The sequence below is a fragment of the Sceloporus occidentalis genome, unplaced genomic scaffold (genome assembly GCF_023333645.1).
Source record: "Sceloporus occidentalis isolate IW3139 unplaced genomic scaffold, rSceOcc1.0.p SCAF_20, whole genome shotgun sequence".
Taxonomy (NCBI): domain Eukaryota; kingdom Metazoa; phylum Chordata; class Lepidosauria; order Squamata; family Phrynosomatidae; genus Sceloporus; species Sceloporus occidentalis.
The window spans coordinates 4,185,765-4,207,619 of record NW_028317000.1 but is presented as its reverse complement, the minus strand read 5'-3'; the positions used below and the strand labels follow the sequence as shown (position 1 = coordinate 4,207,619).

At 45.4% G+C, this 21,855-nt stretch overlaps 2 protein-coding genes across 5 annotated transcripts in view; one reads left to right on the top strand and one right to left on the bottom strand.

Annotated features, from left to right (window-relative positions):
• The window catches only part of SETDB1 (SET domain bifurcated histone lysine methyltransferase 1), a 65,532-nt gene extending 50,594 nt beyond the window's left edge, over positions 1 to 14,938 (top strand). For 2 of the 3 annotated variants that reach the window (XM_089483232.1, XM_089483231.1), the window contains 21 exons: positions 678 to 906; positions 1,805 to 1,959; positions 2,213 to 2,250; positions 2,539 to 2,638; positions 2,857 to 2,970; positions 3,562 to 3,763; positions 4,697 to 4,770; positions 5,292 to 5,497; positions 5,803 to 5,932; positions 6,114 to 6,255; positions 6,454 to 6,618; positions 6,994 to 7,593; positions 8,781 to 8,897; positions 9,289 to 9,458; positions 9,803 to 10,416; positions 11,093 to 11,121; positions 12,175 to 12,307; positions 12,486 to 12,654; positions 13,264 to 13,466; positions 13,704 to 13,792; positions 14,643 to 14,938. In XM_089483232.1, coding sequence (XP_089339358.1) covers positions 689 to 906; positions 1,805 to 1,959; positions 2,213 to 2,250; positions 2,539 to 2,638; positions 2,857 to 2,970; positions 3,562 to 3,763; positions 4,697 to 4,770; positions 5,292 to 5,497; positions 5,803 to 5,932; positions 6,114 to 6,255; positions 6,454 to 6,618; positions 6,994 to 7,593; positions 8,781 to 8,897; positions 9,289 to 9,458; positions 9,803 to 10,416; positions 11,093 to 11,121; positions 12,175 to 12,307; positions 12,486 to 12,654; positions 13,264 to 13,466; positions 13,704 to 13,792; positions 14,643 to 14,760 — 3,786 coding nt within the window. In that variant the 5' untranslated portion in view covers positions 678 to 688 and the 3' untranslated portion in view covers positions 14,761 to 14,938. The remainder of the gene's footprint in view (positions 1 to 677; positions 907 to 1,804; positions 1,960 to 2,212; positions 2,251 to 2,538; positions 2,639 to 2,856; positions 2,971 to 3,561; positions 3,764 to 4,696; positions 4,771 to 5,291; positions 5,498 to 5,802; positions 5,933 to 6,113; positions 6,256 to 6,453; positions 6,619 to 6,993; positions 7,594 to 8,780; positions 8,898 to 9,288; positions 9,459 to 9,802; positions 10,417 to 11,092; positions 11,122 to 12,174; positions 12,308 to 12,485; positions 12,655 to 13,263; positions 13,467 to 13,703; positions 13,793 to 14,642) is intronic. The other variant, XM_089483233.1, reaches the window with a different exon arrangement.
• Positions 14,939 to 15,071: 133 nt separating this feature from the next.
• The window catches only part of CERS2 (ceramide synthase 2), a 32,845-nt gene continuing 26,061 nt past the window's right edge, over positions 15,072 to 21,855 (bottom strand). For both annotated transcript variants that reach the window (XM_089483246.1, XM_089483245.1), the window contains exons 8-11: positions 19,924 to 20,052; positions 18,657 to 18,763; positions 17,846 to 17,999; positions 15,072 to 17,213 (exon numbers count right to left, since the gene is read on the bottom strand). In XM_089483246.1, coding sequence (XP_089339372.1) covers positions 17,055 to 17,213; positions 17,846 to 17,999; positions 18,657 to 18,763; positions 19,924 to 20,052 — 549 coding nt within the window. In that variant the 3' untranslated portion in view covers positions 15,072 to 17,054. The remainder of the gene's footprint in view (positions 17,214 to 17,845; positions 18,000 to 18,656; positions 18,764 to 19,923; positions 20,053 to 21,855) is intronic.

Sequence of the window (21,855 nt, the reverse complement as noted above, 5' to 3'; positions counted from 1 at the left end):
GCTTGGGTTTGAAAGGGGGGGAAAGGGGAGGAATTTGGGGGGAGGCTGGAGGGAAGGGAGGGAGACACGGCCCCATTGGTCCTGGTTCACCCTCTTTCCAAACCCCACGCTTTCAGGCTGCTTCGGCCAATGACACCCCCTTCTCCCTTTTGTATAGAATATAGAAATATGCTCTCTCTCTCTCTTTTTCTTTCTCACTCTCTCTCTATATATAAATGTGTGTGTCAGGATTTAGGTATCCTGGAAAATGTATACATACTACATATATATATATATATATATATATATATATCAGGATTTAGGTATCTTGGAAAATGTACACTTATTTTTTAGATGTGTGTATATATATATATATATATAGAGAGAGAGAGAGAGAGAGAGAGGGAGGGAGGGAGAGAGAAATTATATGTGTGTGTCAAGATTTAGGTATCTGGGGAAGTGTGTGTGTGTGTGTGTATATATATATATATATATATATATGTGGGTTTAGGTATATTGGAAAATGTACACATACTTTTTATATATGTGTGTGTGTGTATATATATATATATATATATATATATACACACACACATACACACACATAGAGAGGAATGTGTGTGTGTGTGTGTGTCAGGATTTGGGTATCCTGGAAAATGTACCTAGACTATCTATCTCTCCCTTCCGGATGCTCCCAGCGCCTGCCGCCATGGCAGAGCCCCAGCAGGACACGGAGGAGCTGGAGCGCATAGTGATGGAGGAGCTGGGCATCTCCCTGGAGGACCTGAAGCAGCTGATCGACGAGGAGATGGAAAAGTCGGAGGGCATCAAGCAGCGCAAGGAGGAGCTGGCGCGCCTGGAGGAGGTTGTGAAGCAGAAGGAGGCGGAGGTGGCTTACGTGGACCAGGTCCTGGACAACGCGGTCAAGTAAGTGGAGACGCTGGAGCCACCTCTGCAAAGGAGGGCGACTAAAATGGCCAAGGGTCTGGAAACCATCAAGCCCTAGGAGGAATGACTGAGGGAGCTGGGGATGTTTAGCCTGGAGAAGAGAAGGTTAAGAGGTGATATGATAATAGCCCTGTTTAAATACTTGAAGGGATCATGGAATAATAGAGTTGGAAGAGACCACAAGGGCCATCCAGTCCAGTCCCATTCTGCCATGCAGGAAATCTCAGTCAAATGTCACATTGAGGAGGGAGCAAGCTTCTTTTCTGCTGCTCCAGAGAATAGGAGGTAGAGCAATGCATGCAAGCTCCAGGAAAAGAGATTCCAGTTCGATCTTAGGAAGAACTTCCTGAGAGTAAGGGCTGGTCGACAGTGGAAGACATTGCCTTGGGGAGTGTTGGGGTCTCCTTCTTTGGAGGTCCTTAAGCAGAGGCTGGAGGGCCATCTGTCAATGGAGACGCTTTGATTGAGAGTTCCTGCATGGCAGAATGGGGATGGATTGGATGGCCCTTCTTGGGGTCTCTTCCAACTCCGATTCTAAGCAAGGATCTGGGTTGAATGTGTTTCATTCCTACCTCCCCCCCCCCCCCCCCCCAAATAACAGCTCTGAAGGTGGTTTGCAATGTTAAAGCGTTGCCTTAGCATTATTTACTAATTTGAGGCTGCTGTTCAGGAACTGAGGACCTGTGAAACCTTTCATATTTTGGGCAGCCATGCCTATCATTCCTTGGCTACTGGGAGTTGTGATCCAAGAACAACCCTTGCTCTGGATGTAGGGTGTGTTTCTGAACATTTTGTGCCATCCACACTAACACAGGAATAGGTTCTAGTGTTCTCAGAAATGTACTTGATCTTTGCACCTCTTGCTTGTTATTCCCAGGGCTGTGGATAAATGCGAAGTGTTGGTGAAAGAGGTATATGCCAACATGGGGCTGGAGTATCGGGAGACCGACTCGGAGGAGGATGACCCCTCTTCCAGACCCATGGAAGTCATAGAGATCCCCGACGACGACGACGTCATGAGCATCGATTCGGGTCAGGTGCCTCACTGTTGTGGAGCCATAGTTCGTTCTAGCCCAGTGTTGCATGTCTGGCCTCAAAAGAACAACAGCAATATTTATATCCCACCTCTCTGTGCAACACAACCGGGGCGGCTTACGCATTGAAACAATACAGTCCCATCCCAGTATCCCACCCCCCTTAAAATACAATTAAACATGTAACATAAGGGTACATATATCATGTTTACCCCTAATGTTTGCGTTTTGTTTTGTTTCTTTAATTGTAGGTGACACAAGTAGCAAGGCTGCAAAGGATCAGTCTCTGGTGAGTTTGTGGAGATGGGAAGCAGGGAGAGGTGGAGAATTGGGAATTAACACATTTAATTTGGCCATTTCAATACGTCTTTCTTTGTTTCAATTCATCCCAGTTATGGCTGATGGTAGGAATTGTGACCACGTTGGTCGAAGCCTCTGATGAAGCCTCACAAAGCCATTGTGAGCTTGATGCTCAGAGCGCCGGGTTCGCATCCTGGCTTTGTTAAAATTTCCTCACCCCGCAAAATGCATATATCTTTTTAGAGCTGCTAAGTAATGTCACTGCGTCTCTCTGCAGCTTCGAGAGGCCATGGCGGCCATGAGGAAGTCGGCTCAGGATGTCCAGAAGTTCATGGATGCGGTCAACAAGAAGTCAGGCAGCCTAGATCCTCAGAGAAGTAGGTTGGCCTCAGTTTGTGCATTAAATTTAGGGTTAGAGTAATGGCTTAGGAAGGCCCCAAAACACCATTGCAGCATGTGCTCCATCCCTTCATAGTCCCCAGGGGTCTAATGTGCCCATTTAGCCTTCCACGGTTTCCCACTGTTGCTGTAGTGTGAGATAGCCTCTTTGGAGGAACAACTCCTTTAGGCCTCACTATTTCCCTTCCCATTTCAGTTCCCGGCTGTGAACTGATGCAAGATGGCGACCTGTCAGTGGGGGACCGTGTGCTGGGCAAGAAGCGGACCAAGACATGGCACAAGGGCACCCTGATAGCCATCCAGACTGTGGGTGAGTGTGCTAGGTTTTTCCATGCGCTGTTTTGTAAAGGCAACAGGTGGGTCCTCTTTGCATCTCTTGATGAGTGTGTACTGAAACCAGCCTTTGGGCTACAAACATTTCAGCTGAAGAAACTAAAACAGACAAACAAACAAACAGTGGGATACGTGTAAAGACATAGACGCAATGATGCGCTTCATCGCTTTGCGTTGGACAAACAGCGCAATCTTCCCCAGAGCGTAAATGGACATAAATCAGACATTAGGAATGGGAATGCACAAAAAAACAGTTGCAGAACACTTCTGTTGTAGCCACTCACCTCATTTGACACGTAGAGGAGATTGTGAAGGACGGCAACCATTTTGGAGGAGGGTTTTTCCACACTGGGGTGTGTCACCATTGAAAAGGTCCCTTGTAGTCTCCTGCTTTGTTCAATGAAAAATGTTGCCTTGTAGCCCTTCTGGAGGGAGGGCATGCCATGAAATGAGGATGCCACCACTGAATAGGGCCTCTCTCTTCTGCCCCACATTTTCCAAGGAGGGCAGCTAGAGAAGGTTATGACTGACTTGTAACCCTTTCTCCTGGCCACTCCTCCGTTTCTAGGTCCTGGGAAGAAGTACAAAGTGAAGTTTGACAACAAAGGGAAAAGTTTGCTTTCGGGAAACCACATCGCGTACGACTCCCACCCGCCGATCGATAAGCTTCACGTCGGGAGCCGAGTGGTGGCCAAGTACAAGGACGGGAACCAAGTCTGGTTGTATGCTGGCATCGTAGCAGAGACGCCAAATGTCAAGAACAAGATGAGGTCAGGAGAGAAACTGCTGCACATCTTGAAACACACAACTCCCCCCTCCCAATTCCTTTCCTGCAAATAACAATAAACTCATAGAGACTATATCAGGTTGGCGTATCTTTATTTACCATTCCCATACCAAAGAGAGATCAATATTATCTATGCTGAATAAAATAAGCAAGATATTTCTGTTTAAGAAAAGGGATTCTTTTTTAAGAGAGGGGATTATTGTTATATAATACCAACGTTTGGTGTATGGTTTTAATCTGTATTCTGAAATGTTTTTATTGACGTTTTATTTATGTATTGCAACTTTTATCCTGTATTTTGTATTTGATATTGCAATTTTTATCTGTATACCGCTATGATCAACATGGAATAGCGGTTTATAAATAAAACTTATTATTATTTAACGTTGTTCCAGTCACAGACTACCAAAAAAGCCCCCAAAAACAAACCAGCAATGTCAAGACAGCCACTTAAAATGGAGGATTTAAAAAACAACAACCTTGTAACCTATTCAAAAGGTGATTTCCTTTTCTTAGAAAGCTTTCAGAAGAAGACTAAGGCCCCATACAGACTGCCAAAATAAAGCTGCTTCAGGTCACTTTGAAGGTATGCTGTTTAAATGATGCATGCATCCTAAGATTCCGGAAGCTGCGCCAAAGCTGCGCTCTAGTCTTTAGGATTGGATTGTGACTTTGGCATGGCTTCCAGACTCTTAGGATGCATGCAACATTTAAACAGCATACCTCCAAAGTGACCCGAAGCAGCTTTATTTTGGCCCGTCTGTATGGGGCCTAAGTTGACTTCTTCTGTATAGTTAGCTGCATAAAAGGTAGTTGGGGAATCCTGAAACCCTTTTATGGGCCACACGCAGACCATGTTCCGATGTTTTGGAGGATGCCAACTGGGTTTCACCCTTGCTTTCTTTATCCTGCCCAGGTTTCTCATCTTCTTTGATGATGGCTATGCCTCCTACGTGATCCAGCCTGAGCTCTACCTGATCTGCAGACCCTGTGAGTGTCCCTTGGGTTATTCCTTCCTGTGTCATTATGGTGTTGCATGGATCGGGTTGGGAATTTATAGTTAGCCACTTCCTGTTTAGCTCTGACCAAGAGAAGAAGGTTCCTTTAGCCAAGTCAGACCCCTTAGCCTCTCTAGCTAAATATTGTCTATACCAAGGACTCAGTGTTTTCTTAGTAATTTTTTGTTTGCTCCAGAATGCCCATACATAATGGTCTGTAGGGGTTGTGGGGCATTTCTACCAAGTTCGGAGGTTACCCTCAGAGGTTAAAAAAAATTGTTTGCTGAAAGACTATGATTCTGGAGACCATGGTTTCAATCCTGCTTAGCCATGGAAACCTACTCCAGGTGACTGTGGGCAAGTCACACTTTTAACCTCAGAAAACCCCATGAGAGATTTGCCTTATGGTTACTGTAAATCGGAAAGAACTTGAAGGCATACAGTAAAAACAGGCTGAAGAGTTATGCAATTTTTTTTTAGTCTTTGAGAATAATTGGTACACTTTCTTATCAGTAAAGAAATCCTGGGAGGACATCGAAGACATCTCATGTCGGGATTTTATCGAGGAGTACATCACGGCCTACCCCAACCGCCCGATGGTCTTGCTGAAGAGCGGTCAGCAGATCAAAACTGAGTGGGAAGGGACCTGGTGGAAGTCTCGCGTGGAGGAAGTGGACGGAAGCTTGGTCAAGATCCTCTTCCTGGTAGGAGCGGCTCAGGTATTTCTCGTCTCTTCTCCTAGTTTGGGATTCCCCGTGGGACGAAATACGCACGGTCCCTTTTGACACGCTTGGATCTGTTCATCCGCCCGATCCACGTCTTCCCCATGACGTGCGCTTGGTTGCGCTGGATGCCTGGCGTGTCAAGGTGGATTTCTAGAGAGTGTGCTTGTGTGCCTCCTATAAAAGAGGAGGGAGTACAGCACCAGGCAGTCCAACATGGGCAAGCCTATCCCTTTTATACATGACGGTTACCCCTTGTTCTACTCATTAGCTATGGTATTATCTTTCTCTCTACTGGACAGGATGACAAACGCTGTGAGTGGATCTACCGGGGCTCCACCCGCCTGGAGCCCATGTTCAGCATGAAAACCTCCACCGCATCCACTCTGGAAAAAAAGCAAGGAGGGCAAATGAGGACTCGTCCCAATGTTGGTAAGCTTTAGACATCCATATTGGTGCCTGATCCCAAAATAGTTGCTGTTGGGTCAGGAGGAAGTAGAGAATGGAAGAGCGGGAGAGAGACCCAGGACAAGCTTTTTGGCTGAGTGGAAACTCTATATGTATCTTTCCAGTTCATGTACTATCGTAACTTCCTCTCTTTGTCTCCTGCCAGGGGCTGTGCGGAGCAAAGGACCCGTGGTCCAGTACACCCATGACTTAACGGTGGCCAGTCCACAGCAGTTCAAACCTGTGGAGCAGCCCCAAATGCTCCCTATGGCCTCCCAGTCGGGTTCTCCCCAGTTTGTGGAAGTGGAGTAAGTCATTAGGGGATAGTGTTGCACTAGACAGACCTCCAACCGCAGAGGGGTGTGTACTGCCAGAGTTGTTATAGCTTGTTTTACATCCTCTACTCCCATATTAGAGCAATCCTTTCATACCCTCCAATCCCTTTGCTTCAACATCTTTGTCCCTTGCAAGCTCAGTAACCAGTTTCTTTCTTCCTTTTCCCACAGTAGCCCTGAGAGCCAGCTGGCTCAGGCCAAGAAACAACAAGTAGCTAAGAAGAGCACTTCCTTCTTGCGTCCCGGCTCGGTGGGATCGGGGCCATCCTCGCCGCCTTCCCCAGGTGTGACCGAAACGCCTCTCACTGGAAGGACAGGGCTGACCCAGCAGTTCCGGTGAGTTTTGGGGCCACTCTAAACAGCCACAATAGGAATGTCGAGAGAAGGTCCGCTTGGCTCTCTTTTCGGGTGATGGGTTGCCAGCCAGAAAGGAAATGCCTTAAACAATTAAAAATGTCAGAATGAAATCGCTCTAGTTGGGACTGCTGTAGCACCATTGCAGAAAGTGATGCGCCATCCCATTTGGAGACTAAACTTGTACGCCTCATTGTAAAGCATCACTCAACTATTTTTTGGTAATATTTATTGGTACATCTTCACAAATTGCATCAGAATTTATTGTATTTCACAGGACCGACTGTGTCTGCTAGTTGTGGTTTCCCATGTTGGTGGGCTCTCCTTGTTCACTGTCTCCATCTCTTTCTGTGGCAGGTTCTCGGGCACCCAGCCCTCTGGAAGTGTTCAGTCCTTCCATGGCATGATGGACCGTGTGCCCAACGAAGCTGCCTACCGGGCCCCCATAGAGAAGCTCTTCTACCTTCCCCACGTCTGCAGCTACACCTGCCTCTCCCGCGTCCGCCCTTTCCGCTCCGACCAATACCGCAGCAAGAACCCTCTCCTCATCCCACTCCTCTATGACTTCCGCCGCATGAATGCCCGCCGCCGCATCAACCGTAAGACTGGCTTCCACGTCATCTACAAGTCCCCTTGTGGCCTCTGCCTGCGGAGCATGGCCGAGATTGAGCGGTACATCTTTGAAACGGATTGTGACTTCCTCTTCCTGGAGATGTTCTGCTTGGATCCCTATGTCATGGTGGACCGCAAATTCCAGCCCTACAAGCCCTTCTACTACATCATGGACATCACCAAGGGCAAGGAGGACGTCCCACTGTCATGTGTCAATGAGATTGACAACACCCCACCCCCCCAAGTGGCCTATAGCAAGGAGCGCATCCCCGGCAAAGGAGTCTACATCAACACCAGCTGGGAATTCTTGGTGGGCTGCGACTGCGAAGATGGATGCCGGAACAAGTGAGCGCATGTGGGCCTGTTCGTTCCTGTGGAGAATCACTAGGGGGATGTACACAGAACAACAGAAATCTGTTGGTAACACAATACAAATACCAATCCATTACAGTACAGTATAGTTGCACATATGAAAATATGAAACACAGACTCCGTATAGATAAATAGTTCAAAACCCAATCTGGAGTTTAGTGATGGAAAATGTATTCTATTGATATTTATCTATACAGTTGATTTTCCAAATCCATGGATTCTGCATCCACCAGTTTAACCATCTATGGCTTGAAAATATTCCAAAAAGCAAACCTTGATTTTGCCCTAATATATGAGGGACACCATTTTATTACACCATGGGACGAGAGCATCCATGTATTTTGGTATCCATAGCAGGTGCTGGAACCAAACTGCAGCAGATACCAATAATAATAATAATAATAATAATAAGCAGCTTTATTTGTATACCGCTTTTCCGTGGACGATCAAAGTGGTTTCCAATATCAGATTAACAATACATAACACATCATGACTCTGCTTCTCTCCCCTCAAGATGGTGGTCGGGAGGAGGGCTCTTCTTCTTGGCAAGCAGAGGCCTGTTGTTTCTTGCCTGCTTCTCTCCCCTCAAGAGAGAATACCAAGGACCCACTGTATTATATTACTGATAGGAGGGCCTAAGTACCTTAAAGGTGCCAGATTCCATCTCATCTTGGAAGCTAAGCAGGGTCAGCTTTGGTTAGGACTTGGATGGAAGACTGCCATCGAATACCAGGGGTTATAGGTTCTATATCAGAGGAAGGATGTGGAAAAACCACCTTTGAGGATTCCCAATGAAACTCATGGGGTCGCCATAAATCAACTGGTGACTTGAAGGCACATGCACACAACCATTACCAATAACCTTCCATTCTTTTCTGTCCTTTATGTGTTTCTCACAGTATTATTTACTGTTACATTGACACTTTTTTGGAATATCTGGAACATCATATAATTCCCACCTCTGTTTCAGCACGTATAAGAGAAAGGGACATATGTTCTTTGGGTTGGGTCTCCTTCCTCTTTTCCGCCAGGCCAGATTTAGGTTTTTGGATGCTCCTATGAGACAAAGATCAGGCGGCCACCTGGCTTTGGTGGTTCAGCCATTGATTGACACCTACTTTGTCTTTCCCCCTAACTCCATGTTGTGTTTTCTTTTGAAGATCCAAATGTGCTTGCCACCAGCTCACCATCCAAGCCACCGCCTGCACCCCCGGGGCTCAGATCAACCCAAATGCTGGATACCAAAACAAGAGGTTGGAAGAATGCCTACCAACCGGGTAAGACGTGAGAGAGAGAGAGAGAGAGAGAGAGAGTGTGTGTGTGTGTGTGTGTATATAGTTACATATATATATATTTTAAGTTACTTGCCTGAAGCCAAACATGGGGGCAGAAATCACTAGCTGACCTCAGTATATGTGTGTATAATTCTAGGATTTGTAGTTTTGTGAGAGATTTAGCCTTGTCTTAGTGAGCTCTGGTGCCACCACAAGACTACAAATCCAGCGAAGCTCATCCAGAAGAAATGAAGATTTGCCCATCTCTGATATAAGAGGAAAGCAGACTCTCTGAGCCTGAGGAGGCATTAGGGTTTTGACAGCCTACAAGTCTCTTCTCCTTTTCTTTCTCCCACCCAACGGTTGTCTTGTCTCACTTCTGCCACCGCAACAGGGTTTACGAGTGCAACAAGCGTTGCAAATGCAACCCCGACATGTGCACGAACCGCTTAGTCCAGCATGGGCTCCAGGTGCGGCTGCAGCTCTTCAAGACGCAGAACAAAGGCTGGGGTATCCGCTGCTTGGACGACATTGCTAAGGGCTCCTTTGTCTGCATCTACGCGGGTAAGGTGTCTGCTTTATCTGTTCCCCCACAAACTCCAAAACAAGATTTGGAAGTCAGAGCTCAAAGTTAGGTCTGACCAGGTCTGATCCCAACCCAGTGCCCTTTCATACTTGATGTCATACTTCTGAGCCAGATTCAAATCCAACACAGTGTCCTTTGTATTTTGAAGCAGTGTCCAGTCCTAACCCACTTTGCTCTCATCCTTGCACGGGATTATTATGAGCTGCAGCAATTTTGTATATCCAAGCAGGGTTTAGTGCCAGTTCTTACAAGCCATCATGCTCTCATATTTCAACCCAGGGAAATCCCAACCCTTATGACTCTTCTCCTTGTCAACCTTCAGGGAAAATCCTGACGGACGATTTCGCTGACAAAGAGGGCCTGGAGATGGGCGATGAGTACTTTGCCAACCTGGACCACATTGAGAGCGTGGAGAACTCCAAGGAGGGCTACGAGAGTGAAGCCAAATGCTCTTCGGATAGCAGCGGGGTCAATCTGAAGGACGACGAGGACGAGAACACTGGCTCAGAAGACCAAGAGGAATCCAACGAGGATAGTTCAGACGATAACTTCTGCAAAGACGAGGACTTCAGCACCAGTTCGGTCTGGCGTAGCTATGCCACCCGACGCCAAACACGGGGCCAACGCGAGAACGGTCTCTCAGAGACGGCCTCCAAGGACTCAGGCCTCGCCCGGCAGGTCAGCAGCGAGGAGCCGGCACCTTGCAAACCTCCAATCTCCGAAGAGACCTCTAAAAATAAGGTGGCATCCTGGTTGAGCTCCAACACCATGTCAGATGGGTTCCAGGACGGCGATAGCCGGCCCTCGTTCCGGCTGCCAGAAACAGGGGCACCCGCCAAAGCTGAACCCACAGAAAGCGAGAAGACTGGGACTTTGGGTTTCCCTAGGAAGGAGGCGTCTGGCTTGGAGGGAGCAATGACGGGGAAGAAGAAAGAGGTAAGGTTTTTTGTGAGGAAAGGCGTTTTGGCTTTGGGTAACCCCAACTCTGGTGCCTTTTATAGATGGCAAACTGAAACTCCCATCTTCCTGGGTCCATCACTTCCCCTTGTCCTGATTTCCCAGGCATACATGGAGCTCTCGTCTTTGTCATGCTGGATTTTGGAAAATGGTGCAACTCTGGTTTCTTGAAGGCCGCACCATGCAGTACGTTAGGGGATGGTATGCAAACAAGTCTCCCTTCTCGAATGTTGCGCTTGTCAGTCCTTCTGTACCCATAACGGGGGGGGGGGGGGGTTGTGGGTGGCTAGAACTGACCCAAGCTATTTCACTGCCTGAGGCAGAGTGGCAAGCAGTGCCCACGTCTGGCCTCCAAATCGAGGTGTGTCATATCCCAAAACAACCAGGTTATTTTGACAGAAGGGGCAGAAATACTTTCCCTCTGTCATCTTTTCCCATCTCTTGCGGTACCAATAAATATTGCTACTCATTCATAATACCTTAAATCTGGTGGCCCAAAATGTCTAATGACAGGGCTGGTGTCATACATGGTTATCTGTCAGTTCAGTCCCCACATTTATGGCTGGGAACAGGAGAAGTGAAGAAAGGATGGGAACAGAAATGGGGGGGGAGGACTGTCATGTTCAATGATATATGTGTATTTTTCTTATTGTAGGAATCTGAAGATCACAGCAAATCTACACAGTAAGTCTTCTTTCTCTTTTTAACCCCGCCTTTGTTTGAGAAACTCAAGCCCAGTTTATCCCACAGATGGAATCAAATGGGATTTGCTGTTCTTGACATTGCATTGTATTGTGGCATCAAATGTGGGGACCTTCTAGATGCCCTCATGGTTCTTGTGCAAGACTTTATTGGCCTTACGTACCCACCAGACACAGCCACCTTTGGTTAACTGCTGCCACCACAAAAACTATATGTCTAAACTTAAACTTTCCAATATTTCTCAGAGGTCCACAGTACCAAAATGATATATTAAAGTTGAACATGACATCAAAGATTATCTAAGGCTCCATACAGACAGGCCAAAATAAAGCTGCTTCAGGTCACTTTGGAGGTATGCTGTTTAAATGATGCATGTGTCTTAAGAGTCTGGAAGCCATGCAGAAGCCACGCTCCAGTCCTTTGGCTTTGGCTCAGCTTCCGGACTCTTAATACGCATGCATCATTTAAACAGCATACCTCCAAAGTGACCTGAAGCAGCTTTATTTTGGCCTGTCTGTATGGGGTCTAAGACACCTAAATTCTAATTCTCAGTAACTCTGACACACAACTCTTACTCATGACCTAACTCTGAGTTGGAAACTAACTAATTTCTCTCTCCTAACATCTCAAATTCCTTTCTTCTTGATCAGGGAGCATTCAAATATGTTCATTTCTGCTGGGCTCAGCAAGAACAACTTAGCCAGTAGAGTCTACAAATGTGGGTCTCTCTGTGTCTTTCTTTGTCTAAATCTGAGAAAGCAGTCCAGTTCATCGCAAAGAAACCATATCTGGCAAAGATCACAAAGTCAGTTTAAGATACCCATGCTGTTGATAACTCCAAGATTCTGTTATTAAAGGTTTTGAGAGGTTTCTGCCAGCTCTTTTGTTTGGAAACTTCCCTTCTGTTTTTCCATAGTTGTTCAGGCTTGCTGCCGTTTTCTGACCGAGTGGCGCATGGGTAACTGTGAAGTGTGGGCGGCTGGGAAAACAACCACACTGCTAACTTGGTTTACCGTTTGCCTTTCGTTTTCTCAGAGGGGGCAACTCAAGCAGGGTTTATGGCTACAACCCCAACCCCTCAATCCCCGAAGGGGTTCGGCGCCCACTCACCAAAACAGCCTTGCATCAGAACCGAAGGCAGTTGGATTCTCAGCAAGGAGCTAAAGACGTGAGTATCTTGAATGGTTTTTTGGTAGCCACAGCCCCCAAAGCCTTGTTCCTCACCTACTTGCTACAGAACCCAATGAAACCAGTTTTAAGGTACAGGGAGGTCTGGCCGCTTGCAAAGCACTGGGCTGTTTGCTAGTAAAAGAGAAGGCGCAATGGATTATCCTTCTTTCTTGCAGGATATACTTATGCTTTCGAGTAGCACCGACAGCGACGGGGACAACGGGCGAGGGACCGCGGGGCAGGTGCAAGGCAACACCAACGACAGTGACGACATCCAGACCATTTCTTCCGGCTCGGAAGAGGAGCCAACGGCAGAAGAGAAGAAGAACTCCTTTTCCAGACTAGGTGAACTTGCCAGCCACGGTTGAACCAGGGTTTCCCCTGTTACGTATTCGAATCAAGAGCTCAGGATATAGCCCAGTGATTCCCAAACATCGGCCCTCCAGGTGTTTTGGACTTCAGCTCCCAGAAGCCTCAGCCAGCTTGGCCAACGGTCATGAACTCTGGGAGCTGAAGTCCAAAACATCTGGAAGGATAAAGTTTGGGAACCATTAGCTGGATCTGTTCAACATAGGGCTGGGCAACCGTGTGGGGCCAGGGGCCAATTCCCTACAATTATAAGCAGTAATCTGGTTCAACTGCATTTTCACTTTTGCATTAAGTTTGGCATATGTATTTTAGTGGCACCAGGCCTTTGAGAAACAGTGTGGCATAGCGGTTTGAGCATTGGATAGTGACTATAGAGACCAGGGTTCAAATCCCTGCTTGGCCATGAAACCCATTGGGTCAGCCTCAGAGAATGGCCGTTGGGAACAACTTGAAGGCACACAGCACACACACACTGGGCCTTTGCGTGGTTGCAAGCCGCCGTGAGTCCCATGCGGAGAGAAAAGGGAGATATAGTCAGCTGTCCATCAAACCTGCATCTGCTCATCTGCCTTGTCTGTTTGGCAGGACCAGTGAAAAGGCAAGTAGCTGTTAAGTCCACCCGGGGGTTCGCGTTGAAGTCCACACACGGCATTGCCATCAAGTCGACCAATCTGGCTTCTGGGGAGAACGCTCTGGTTCGCAGGAACACCCGGCAGTTCTACGACGGCGAGGAGTCCTGCTACATCATCGACGCCAAGCTGGAAGGCAATCTGGGCCGCTACCTCAATGTAAGTGTCTTCATTTAGGTGACCAGACGAATGGTGGAGGGAGTTATTGGGAATGTAGTGGGATGCTCACATTGGGAACCAGAAAGGAGATGCAATGAACTGTTATGTTTAGTGTGCCAGGAAGCCATTGCCTCAGCCATGACTTGTCGATGTTGTTGGTTGCTGCTTATGTTTTTTGCCGCTTTAAAAACATTGCCGTCTGCCTTCTGTTTCTTTTTTTCCCGGTTGCCTTTCCAGCATAGCTGTAGTCCGAACCTTTTCGTCCAGAACGTCTTTGTAGACACTCATGATCTTCGCTTCCCTTGGGTGGCCTTCTTTGCCAGCAAGTAAGCATTTTCTCAAAGGTGGGGGGGAAAGCCCCATTTTGGGAGTGGCAGTCCTGTCTTTAATTCTGTTTTCCCCACCACAAACTGCGCCTGGAAATTTAGACAGAAGTCTTGTAGGGCCATCAAATAACCTAGACTCAAGCCTCTAGAGCTTTGCGAATGATAACCAGCACTTTGAATTGAGCATGGAAAGAGTCTAAGAGGGAGTGGGGCTGTTGTAACAAGGGAGTAAATGGCTCCAGGTTATTTGAAGGACCATATCCATTCTATTTTCCATCACCTTCTCAGGCTTATTTGGTAGAAGGGGACTTGTCGCTGGTTGTTCCCAGATTTTGGAACTCCCTCCCTGGAGAGGCCAGGTCCCTTGCTCCCCTTCCATCGTCCAGTTAAAACATCTTTGTGCCATCATAAAACTGACTGGGCTGGACTTTTAATGATGTGTCTGTATTCTCTTAATGAAGTTTAATTCAAAGATATAGCTGTGTTAGTCTGTCAAATCAGTATGTAAGATCTTGCAGCACCTTTGAACTACAGAAAGAAGTGGCAACATGAGCGTTCGTAGACGACATGCATCTGAGGAAGTAGACTTAAGTCTACGAAAGCTCATGCTGGCAGATTTCTTTCAGTTAGTCTCAAAGGTGCTGCAAGATCTCTTTACAACATTAGGAGGAACTTCCTGACAGTAATGAAGTTTTATGCTTTTAACTCGATCTGTTGTGCTTACTTGGAAGGCTTTGAATCATTTTCAACCTGCGCTGTTTTTAAAGGTGTCGCTGGCCACCTTGAGTCTCGTTGTTGAGAGAAAGGGGGGAAATGAAACAAATGAACGAACCCTCCGATTTCTTTGCAGGAGGATCCGCGCAGGTACAGAGCTCACTTGGGACTACAATTACGAAGTCGGGAGCGTGGAAGGCAAGGAGCTTCTCTGCTGCTGCGGAGCCATCGAGTGTCGCGGCCGCTTGCTGTAAAGTGGCAGATTTCGGAGGACGGGCAGCTTTTGGACACTCCACATCTCCATTTGGCATTTTTGTTTGTTCCCAGTTGTCTCAGTTTCGTGTTGACAGTTCCCGTTGTGTTTCCGAAGGATTCTTCCTTCATTTCCTTCCACTGTTGTATAGCAATAAAATGTTCCCAGTTGGGTCTAGATGAAAACTCGCCGTTTTCTGTCCCAGTGCCATAACGCTGCCTTTTATTCCTGCGAAATGGCGAGGAAGGGGTTGGCGGAAGGACGTTCATCCCGTAACCTCTGGTAATGAAACGCACCACACCTCCCTTTAAACAGAAGTTTCATTAGTTTTATTTAGCTTTTAATATATTTTAATTTTTTAAAAAAACACATTTTGGTCTGAAGGTAATGCTAATGGTCCTTTTGTTTTATTACTTTCCATCTTAAAACCCTCCCTCCCAAAACCCAGGGCTTGGCTGGAAACAAAACACGACAGAACGTTCCTCCATTTAGAGTCAATTTTCCATGCATTTTCTCAACCCTTGGACCTCTTTTACTTTTGCAACAACAGAAATTTCTCCTGCTCTGGTCCTCAAAAAATCCTATCTAATAAATTAAAGGGGGAAGGAAAAGAATACATCCACATTGTTCTGTTTCCCGATTGTGAGAGAAACCCAAGTTAACTATACAGAGAATTTGGTGTTTTATATTTAATCGGGTGAGAAAAGGGTGGTTAGGCAAAGGGGGAAAATTGTGGAGTAGGAAAAAGTCTTACAGCCCCAGAGGAAAACAAAAAGAGGAGTGCAGTGGAAAAGCTCAATATAGAAAGAAAAAACTGTGCCGTACAGGAATATAACCCACTTTCTGCCACCGTCGGATCCCATGGACATCTTGACCTACTGGATTTGTTTGCTGTAGCCACCAACCTTGACAAAAAAAATATCCGTATATATATATACATATATGTATGCACCCCACAGGGGAGCAGTTGTACCTGATCTTTTCTGAACACTATATTGTGTAAAAATGTAAAAAAAGACCCAAACAAAACCCCACACCAATGGCCCCAAACTTTCCGTGTACTGTGTGTATCCGCTTCCATTCAACCCATCGCTTTCCTTGCTCAGATACTTGTATAAATCCCAAACAGAACCACTGTGGGGTAAGGCATCGAGCGAGATTTAAAATGAAAAATGCTCTTTTGTGAAGGGTTTGTCTCAGGGGGGAAAGTGAGAAAAGTACCTAGGAACGTATAGGATCGAGACCCCTAATTTGTCGTGGCTAAGAATACATCTTTGCCAGCAAAACCTATGGCTTCCGCAAGATCCAAAATATTTGGCATTTTCAAGTGACGGCAAAGCTGAGCCTAAAACGTGTCATTTTACAGGAGAGCAGGACCCTGTCTCGGCTTTGCGTTTTATCTCCCCGAACCGGAAGCGTTAAGGGAGATAAAACAAAGATTAGGTACATTGCCTCCGAATATGTCCATCCCTCAAAATGTGGAAATTGGAGACGGGGCAAGGCTTCCTCACAATCATTTTCCTTTTGCAAACTTGAGAAAATCCTGGCACCGAGGAGCGTTTGAGAGCCGAAGCCAAACCCGGCTCTCGGACACGCATTTAATTCAAAGGCCTTTGGCACGGGAAGGAAGAAGCCTGTTGACTTGAAGGCAGACATGTTCTCTCACCAAAGTGTCCTTCAAATAGACTTTTCTTTTCCTAAAGTGTATCGGCAAGGGAAGAACCCACTGTCATTTTTTAACCATCTCCCTTCCTACAGCTTCTTAGGTATTCGTCGATTTGGCAGGTTTAAAGTGGACGAGGAAAAGAAAGGCAGATAGATGTCCAACGTTAGTTTTAAGGCAATTTGGTAAGGAAGAAACGGGGAAAGAGGCAAAAAGAAGAAGGCAAACTTCCGGCAAAGAAAGGAAGAACGGGGAGAAGGAAAATGGGATCGCCGTCTTTCCACGATCAGAGCTCCTCTTAGAAGAAGACGCCTCTTAAGGACCAGTTGTTCCGTCATATGTACAATTGTTCTAAGATGGCCGCCTGTTTCTGGACCCGTTAAAGCCGGTGGCGCTTTCGACTTCGCCAGCGACCGAGACAGAAAAGGAGAAGGATCCCTCGTTTGTGGGACGGGATTTCAAAAATGTTCTCGTGGAAAGTTTTTTTCGGAGGGGGGGATTCTTTTCTTTTTGGTTTCGGCCACAAAATCTCGCTTGCGGGTCTCGTGACAGACAACAAGTGAGCCAGAACCGGAGAAGGATGGGTACGCCTCCCTCGCCCCCCAAAAAACATAAATGAAGAAGAAGAAGGATCATTCGGTTTTCCGATGGTTATTGTTCAAGATGGGGTGGCCATTGGTAAGCGGGCCATTTTTGGCGGCCGCGGAGTTGGTAGGACCCGCGACGGCTTTGTCTTCTTCCTCGTCCGAGTTGTCCGTCTCGTCTCGGTCGCTGCGCTCATCTTCCACCACCTGGAAGGAGGATCCAGACACAACGAGAATGTATTTCTATTTATTTCCTTTATTTATATACCTTCCTTTTATTTATAAAAAGCAGTGCTTCAAAACACTGTAAAGCGAATTCTGAATATCTTTATTGGCTCAATTTGTAGCCTGCATTTCCGCTAAACGGTGCTTGATATACTTGATATTCCAAATCTTAACAAGCCCAACTTGTTAAGATTTGTATGCCTAGCTTCCTTTTATCTTCTTTCCCTCTTTCGTTTCTTCCTCCTCCAGTTTCCTTGTCCCTTTTCTCTTCCTTTCCTTCTGTCTCCATTTACCCTCTTAATTCCATTTATTGCCCTTCCATTCCCTTGCTATTCTTCCTCTCTTCACAGCTTCTTCCTCCTTTCCATTTTTCATTTACCAGCCAAAATATCCTTACATTAATTATTTTAACAGCAATCATTCACTTTAGTGACATTTTAAAGCTTCATCATCCTTTACTTCTTTTCCTAGAGTCCTGGTTGCCATTACTGTCATTTCTCTCTTTATGTATCTTAAATTTTTACTCTACTCTTATCGTATCTATAAGGAGTAGCTATAACGAAATTAATAATAATAACAACAACAACAACAACAACAATATATTGCAAGCTTGCCTTTCCAGTTATGAACTTCTGGGCCATGCGGATAATGAGAAACGCCCAAAAGATGTGGAGGCACTGAAGGATCATCATCATGAGGTTGAAGAAGTAGTAGCCAAAGAAAGCTGGGTAGAAGTCCAACGGGTAAACTATGGTGCAATGCAAGATCCTGGAGGAACGAGAAGAGAAATGAAGATTATTTTTGACTCCATTGGATATCGTTTTTAAAGCAAGGACCAGCGGTCCTCAACCCTTTCCGTCTCCTGATGTTTCGGACTCCAGCGTTGGCCAAAGAGTATATCCAGACTCGTTTATAAGAGAAAGTCCCAGATTTGGCGCCTAAAATGGAATCCTTGGAGACAATTAATTTGTATCTGGCCTTTCCAACTCCCAGTTGTTGGACTGGGGGATGCTGGGAGTTGCGGTCGATAATAATAATACCCCGCCTCTCAAATTGGATCAAGGTGGCTTACAACATTAAAACAGCACTAAAATACATTAAAATACCAAATAACGATGCATCAATCAATCATTCAGTGGGGCGCATGATTTCCACGGCACCATTTTAAAAGGAGACATCTTTTGTAGCCAGTGCTATTATTATTATTAATTATTATTATATAAATATATTACATAGGGCTGGAAAACTAGGTTTTAAGATGGCGTCCTAGTTAAATATTACGCGTCCGATACGAGATCTTTTTGCGCCATCGTTTTCATTTTTATAAGCACAAACCCCTATGTGCCACCAAGTTGCCGTTTTTAACGCCTTCACGTTTTAAAGGATTTCTGCTCAAACCCAAAACGAAGATGCATAAATTCTCACCAGAAAGGAAGGATGATCAGCCGGGTGAAGATAAAGACCACTGCGAAGACGATAAAAATGTTGTTGCAAGTGTTCTTCCATCCGGCGTAATTGAACATCTTTGCCGACTGCGCATACGGAAAGCAAGAATAGGGAGAAAGCTTTATTCGCATGCTGTCCTGGTTATATGTATATAAGTGGATCAGCAATTCTGGTCCTTTCCTGATGCGTTGGATGACAGGTCCCATCATCCCCAGCTAGCAATGGATAACAAAGTCCTGCAACAGCCCTCCTCTTTGGGGGGAAAAACATGCAAAGACATCCCAGGACTCTATAGGACTTTACAATAACATAGTATAATACAATCTAGATGTAAGAGCTTATTATTTATATTGGATTGTCATTCCACATATTGCAATATAAATATTGCGTAGATCTCTTAATATGTAGATGCAATAGCTTATTATTTATATTTGTCATCCATTGCAATATAAATATTGCGTACATCTCTTAATATGTAGATGCAATAGCTCATTATTATATTTGTCATTTCATGTATTGCAATATAAATATTGTGTATATCTCTTAATATGTATATTAAGAAATGTTGTTATAAGTAAACATAACAATTTTTATGCAGCTTCGTGTGTGCATTTTATGTAACGATTGTGTTTTAACCGTGTTGTGAGAAATAAAATTATTATTTTATTGTACTGGGAGGAAGGCAGGATATAAACATAATAATAATAATGTTTATTTATATATTACGTTTATATACATGTGTGTGTGTGTGTGTGTGTGTGTGTGTGTGTGTGTATACACACACACACATATATAAATATGTTTGTATACACGCACACACACATATATATATACACACACGTGTATAGATATATATGTATATACACACACACACACACAGTTGGCCCTTTGTTTTCGCAGGAGATCCGTTCTGGATCCCCCTGTGAAAATGGAGGCTTGCGCATATCCAAGCCCCATAGGTTTGAATGGCGCACAAGCCCGCTCCTTTGGAAACAATGGAGGCCGCGCCTCTGTTAGTATTCCCAGATCTGTGGTTAGGAAGGATGATGATGATTATTATTATTATTGAAGATTTTGAATTCTGGACAAGGAAGACTCGTCCCGTGGAACGCATTTGGAGATAATGTCCCCCCCAAATCAAAACCCTTTGCTCTTTGGACAAGCGCATCTCCCTCTGTCCATGTTAGCCTTCCCAATCCAGCCGTTGTAAAGGCGCACTACAACTCCCAGCGGTCCGTTCCTTCACCTCCAGCAAGTAGTCCGAAGAGTCGTGCAAGGCCAGAATGAGGGTCCCGGCCCGAATGTAGTTGGTAAACCAGGAGAAGCTGATCAAGATGATGGTGGCCACATGATGGATTATTTGCTCCTTGAAGTCCTACGCAAAAAAAAAGGAGACAACATGGAAGAAATGAATTTATTATTATTATTATTATTATTATTATTATTAAGAGGAAGGTGGCTGCGGTTTACGCCTCTCGCCATCGTCAGGAAAGCGGAAGAAAAATTGGTTGCCGGAGGCGTCCGAGTGGCGCGACGAGTGTTCATTTTGTTTTGCGCATATATAGATATACACACACACACACACATTCAGCTCTTAATTTCTGGGTTTAATTCAGATCATAGATAGAAAAGTGTGGCATTTTCAAGGGATGATTTTGGGGTTTTTCAAGGCGACTCTGGTTTACCTCAGAGTTTCCCGCCAAAACCAACTGCTTACCTAAGTAAGCAAAAATGTTAGTTTAATTCTTCTTTATCAATGACTTGGATGATAGAATTGGGGGCACATTTATCACATTTGCAGATGACACCAAATTGGGAGGAATTGCTAATACCCCAGAGGACAGGATCAAGATTCAAAATGACCTGAATAGACTAGAAAGCTGGGCCAAAGCTAACAAAATGAAATTCAACACGGAGAAATGTAAGGGAGGAAAAAATGAAATGCACAGAAACAGGATGGAGGACACCTGGCTTAAGGAGATGTATATGTGTGAAAGGGATCTAGGAGTCCAAGTAGACCACAAGTTGAACATGAGTCAAGAGTGTGATGCGGCAGCTAACAAGGCCAATGCAATTCTTGGCTGCATCAATAGAAGTATAGTATCTAGATCAAGGGAAGTAATAGTTCCACTCTATTCTGTTTGGTCAGGCCCCACCTGGAATATTGTGTCCAGTTCTGGGCACCACAATTAAAAAGGATGTGGAGAAACTGGAGCATGTTCAAAGGAGGGCCACCAAAATGGTGAAGGGCCTGGAAACCATGAAGCCCTATGAAGAAGGCCTTATTCTGCTGGGGATGTTTAGCCTGGAGAAAAGGAGGTTAAGAGGCGATATGGCAGCCCTGTTTAAATACTTGAAGGGGTGTCATATCGAGGAGGGAGCAAGCTTGTTTTCTGCTGCTCCAGAGAAGAGCACAAGGAGCAATGGATTCAAATAAGAGGAAGAGAGATCCCACCAAAATGGTAAAGGGCCTGGAAACCATGAAGCCCAATGAGGAGAGACTTAGTATGTTCAGCCTGGAGAATAGACAGTTAAGAGGTGATACGATAGCCCTGTTTAAGCATTTGGAGGGATGTCATATTGAGGAGGGAGCAAGCTTGTTTTCTGCTGCTCCAGAGACTAAAACATGGAGCAATGGATTCAAAGTAAAGGAAAAGAGATTCAACCAAAACATTAGGAAGAACTTGACAGTAAAAGCTATTCGACAGTGGAAGGCCTTGTGATGGAGTCCCCGTCTTTGGAGGTCTTTAAACAGAGGCTGGAGGGCCATCTGTCAATGGGGATGCTTTGACTGAGAGTTCCTGCATGGCAGAATGGGGATGGATTGGATGGCCCTCTTTGGGGTCTCTTCCAACTCTATGATTCTACGATTCTATGAGATCACAGATAGAAAAGTGTGGCGTTTTCAAAGGTTTTTGAAGGCAACTCCGGTCACCTCAGAGAGTTTCCTGCCAAAACCAATTGCTTACCTAAGTAAGCAAAAATGTTAGTTTAATTCTACAGTTCCTCTGTAATTAAATTAAAACCTTCCTCTCCCCCTGTCTTCTCATCATTTTCTCCCACTGACTTCGCCAACTACTTCATCACTAAAGTCACTACTATTCGATCTGAAATAGTTCCTCCTGACTTGCCCCTTATCACTAACCTCCTGGTACCTTCTACTAATAAACTCTCTGGG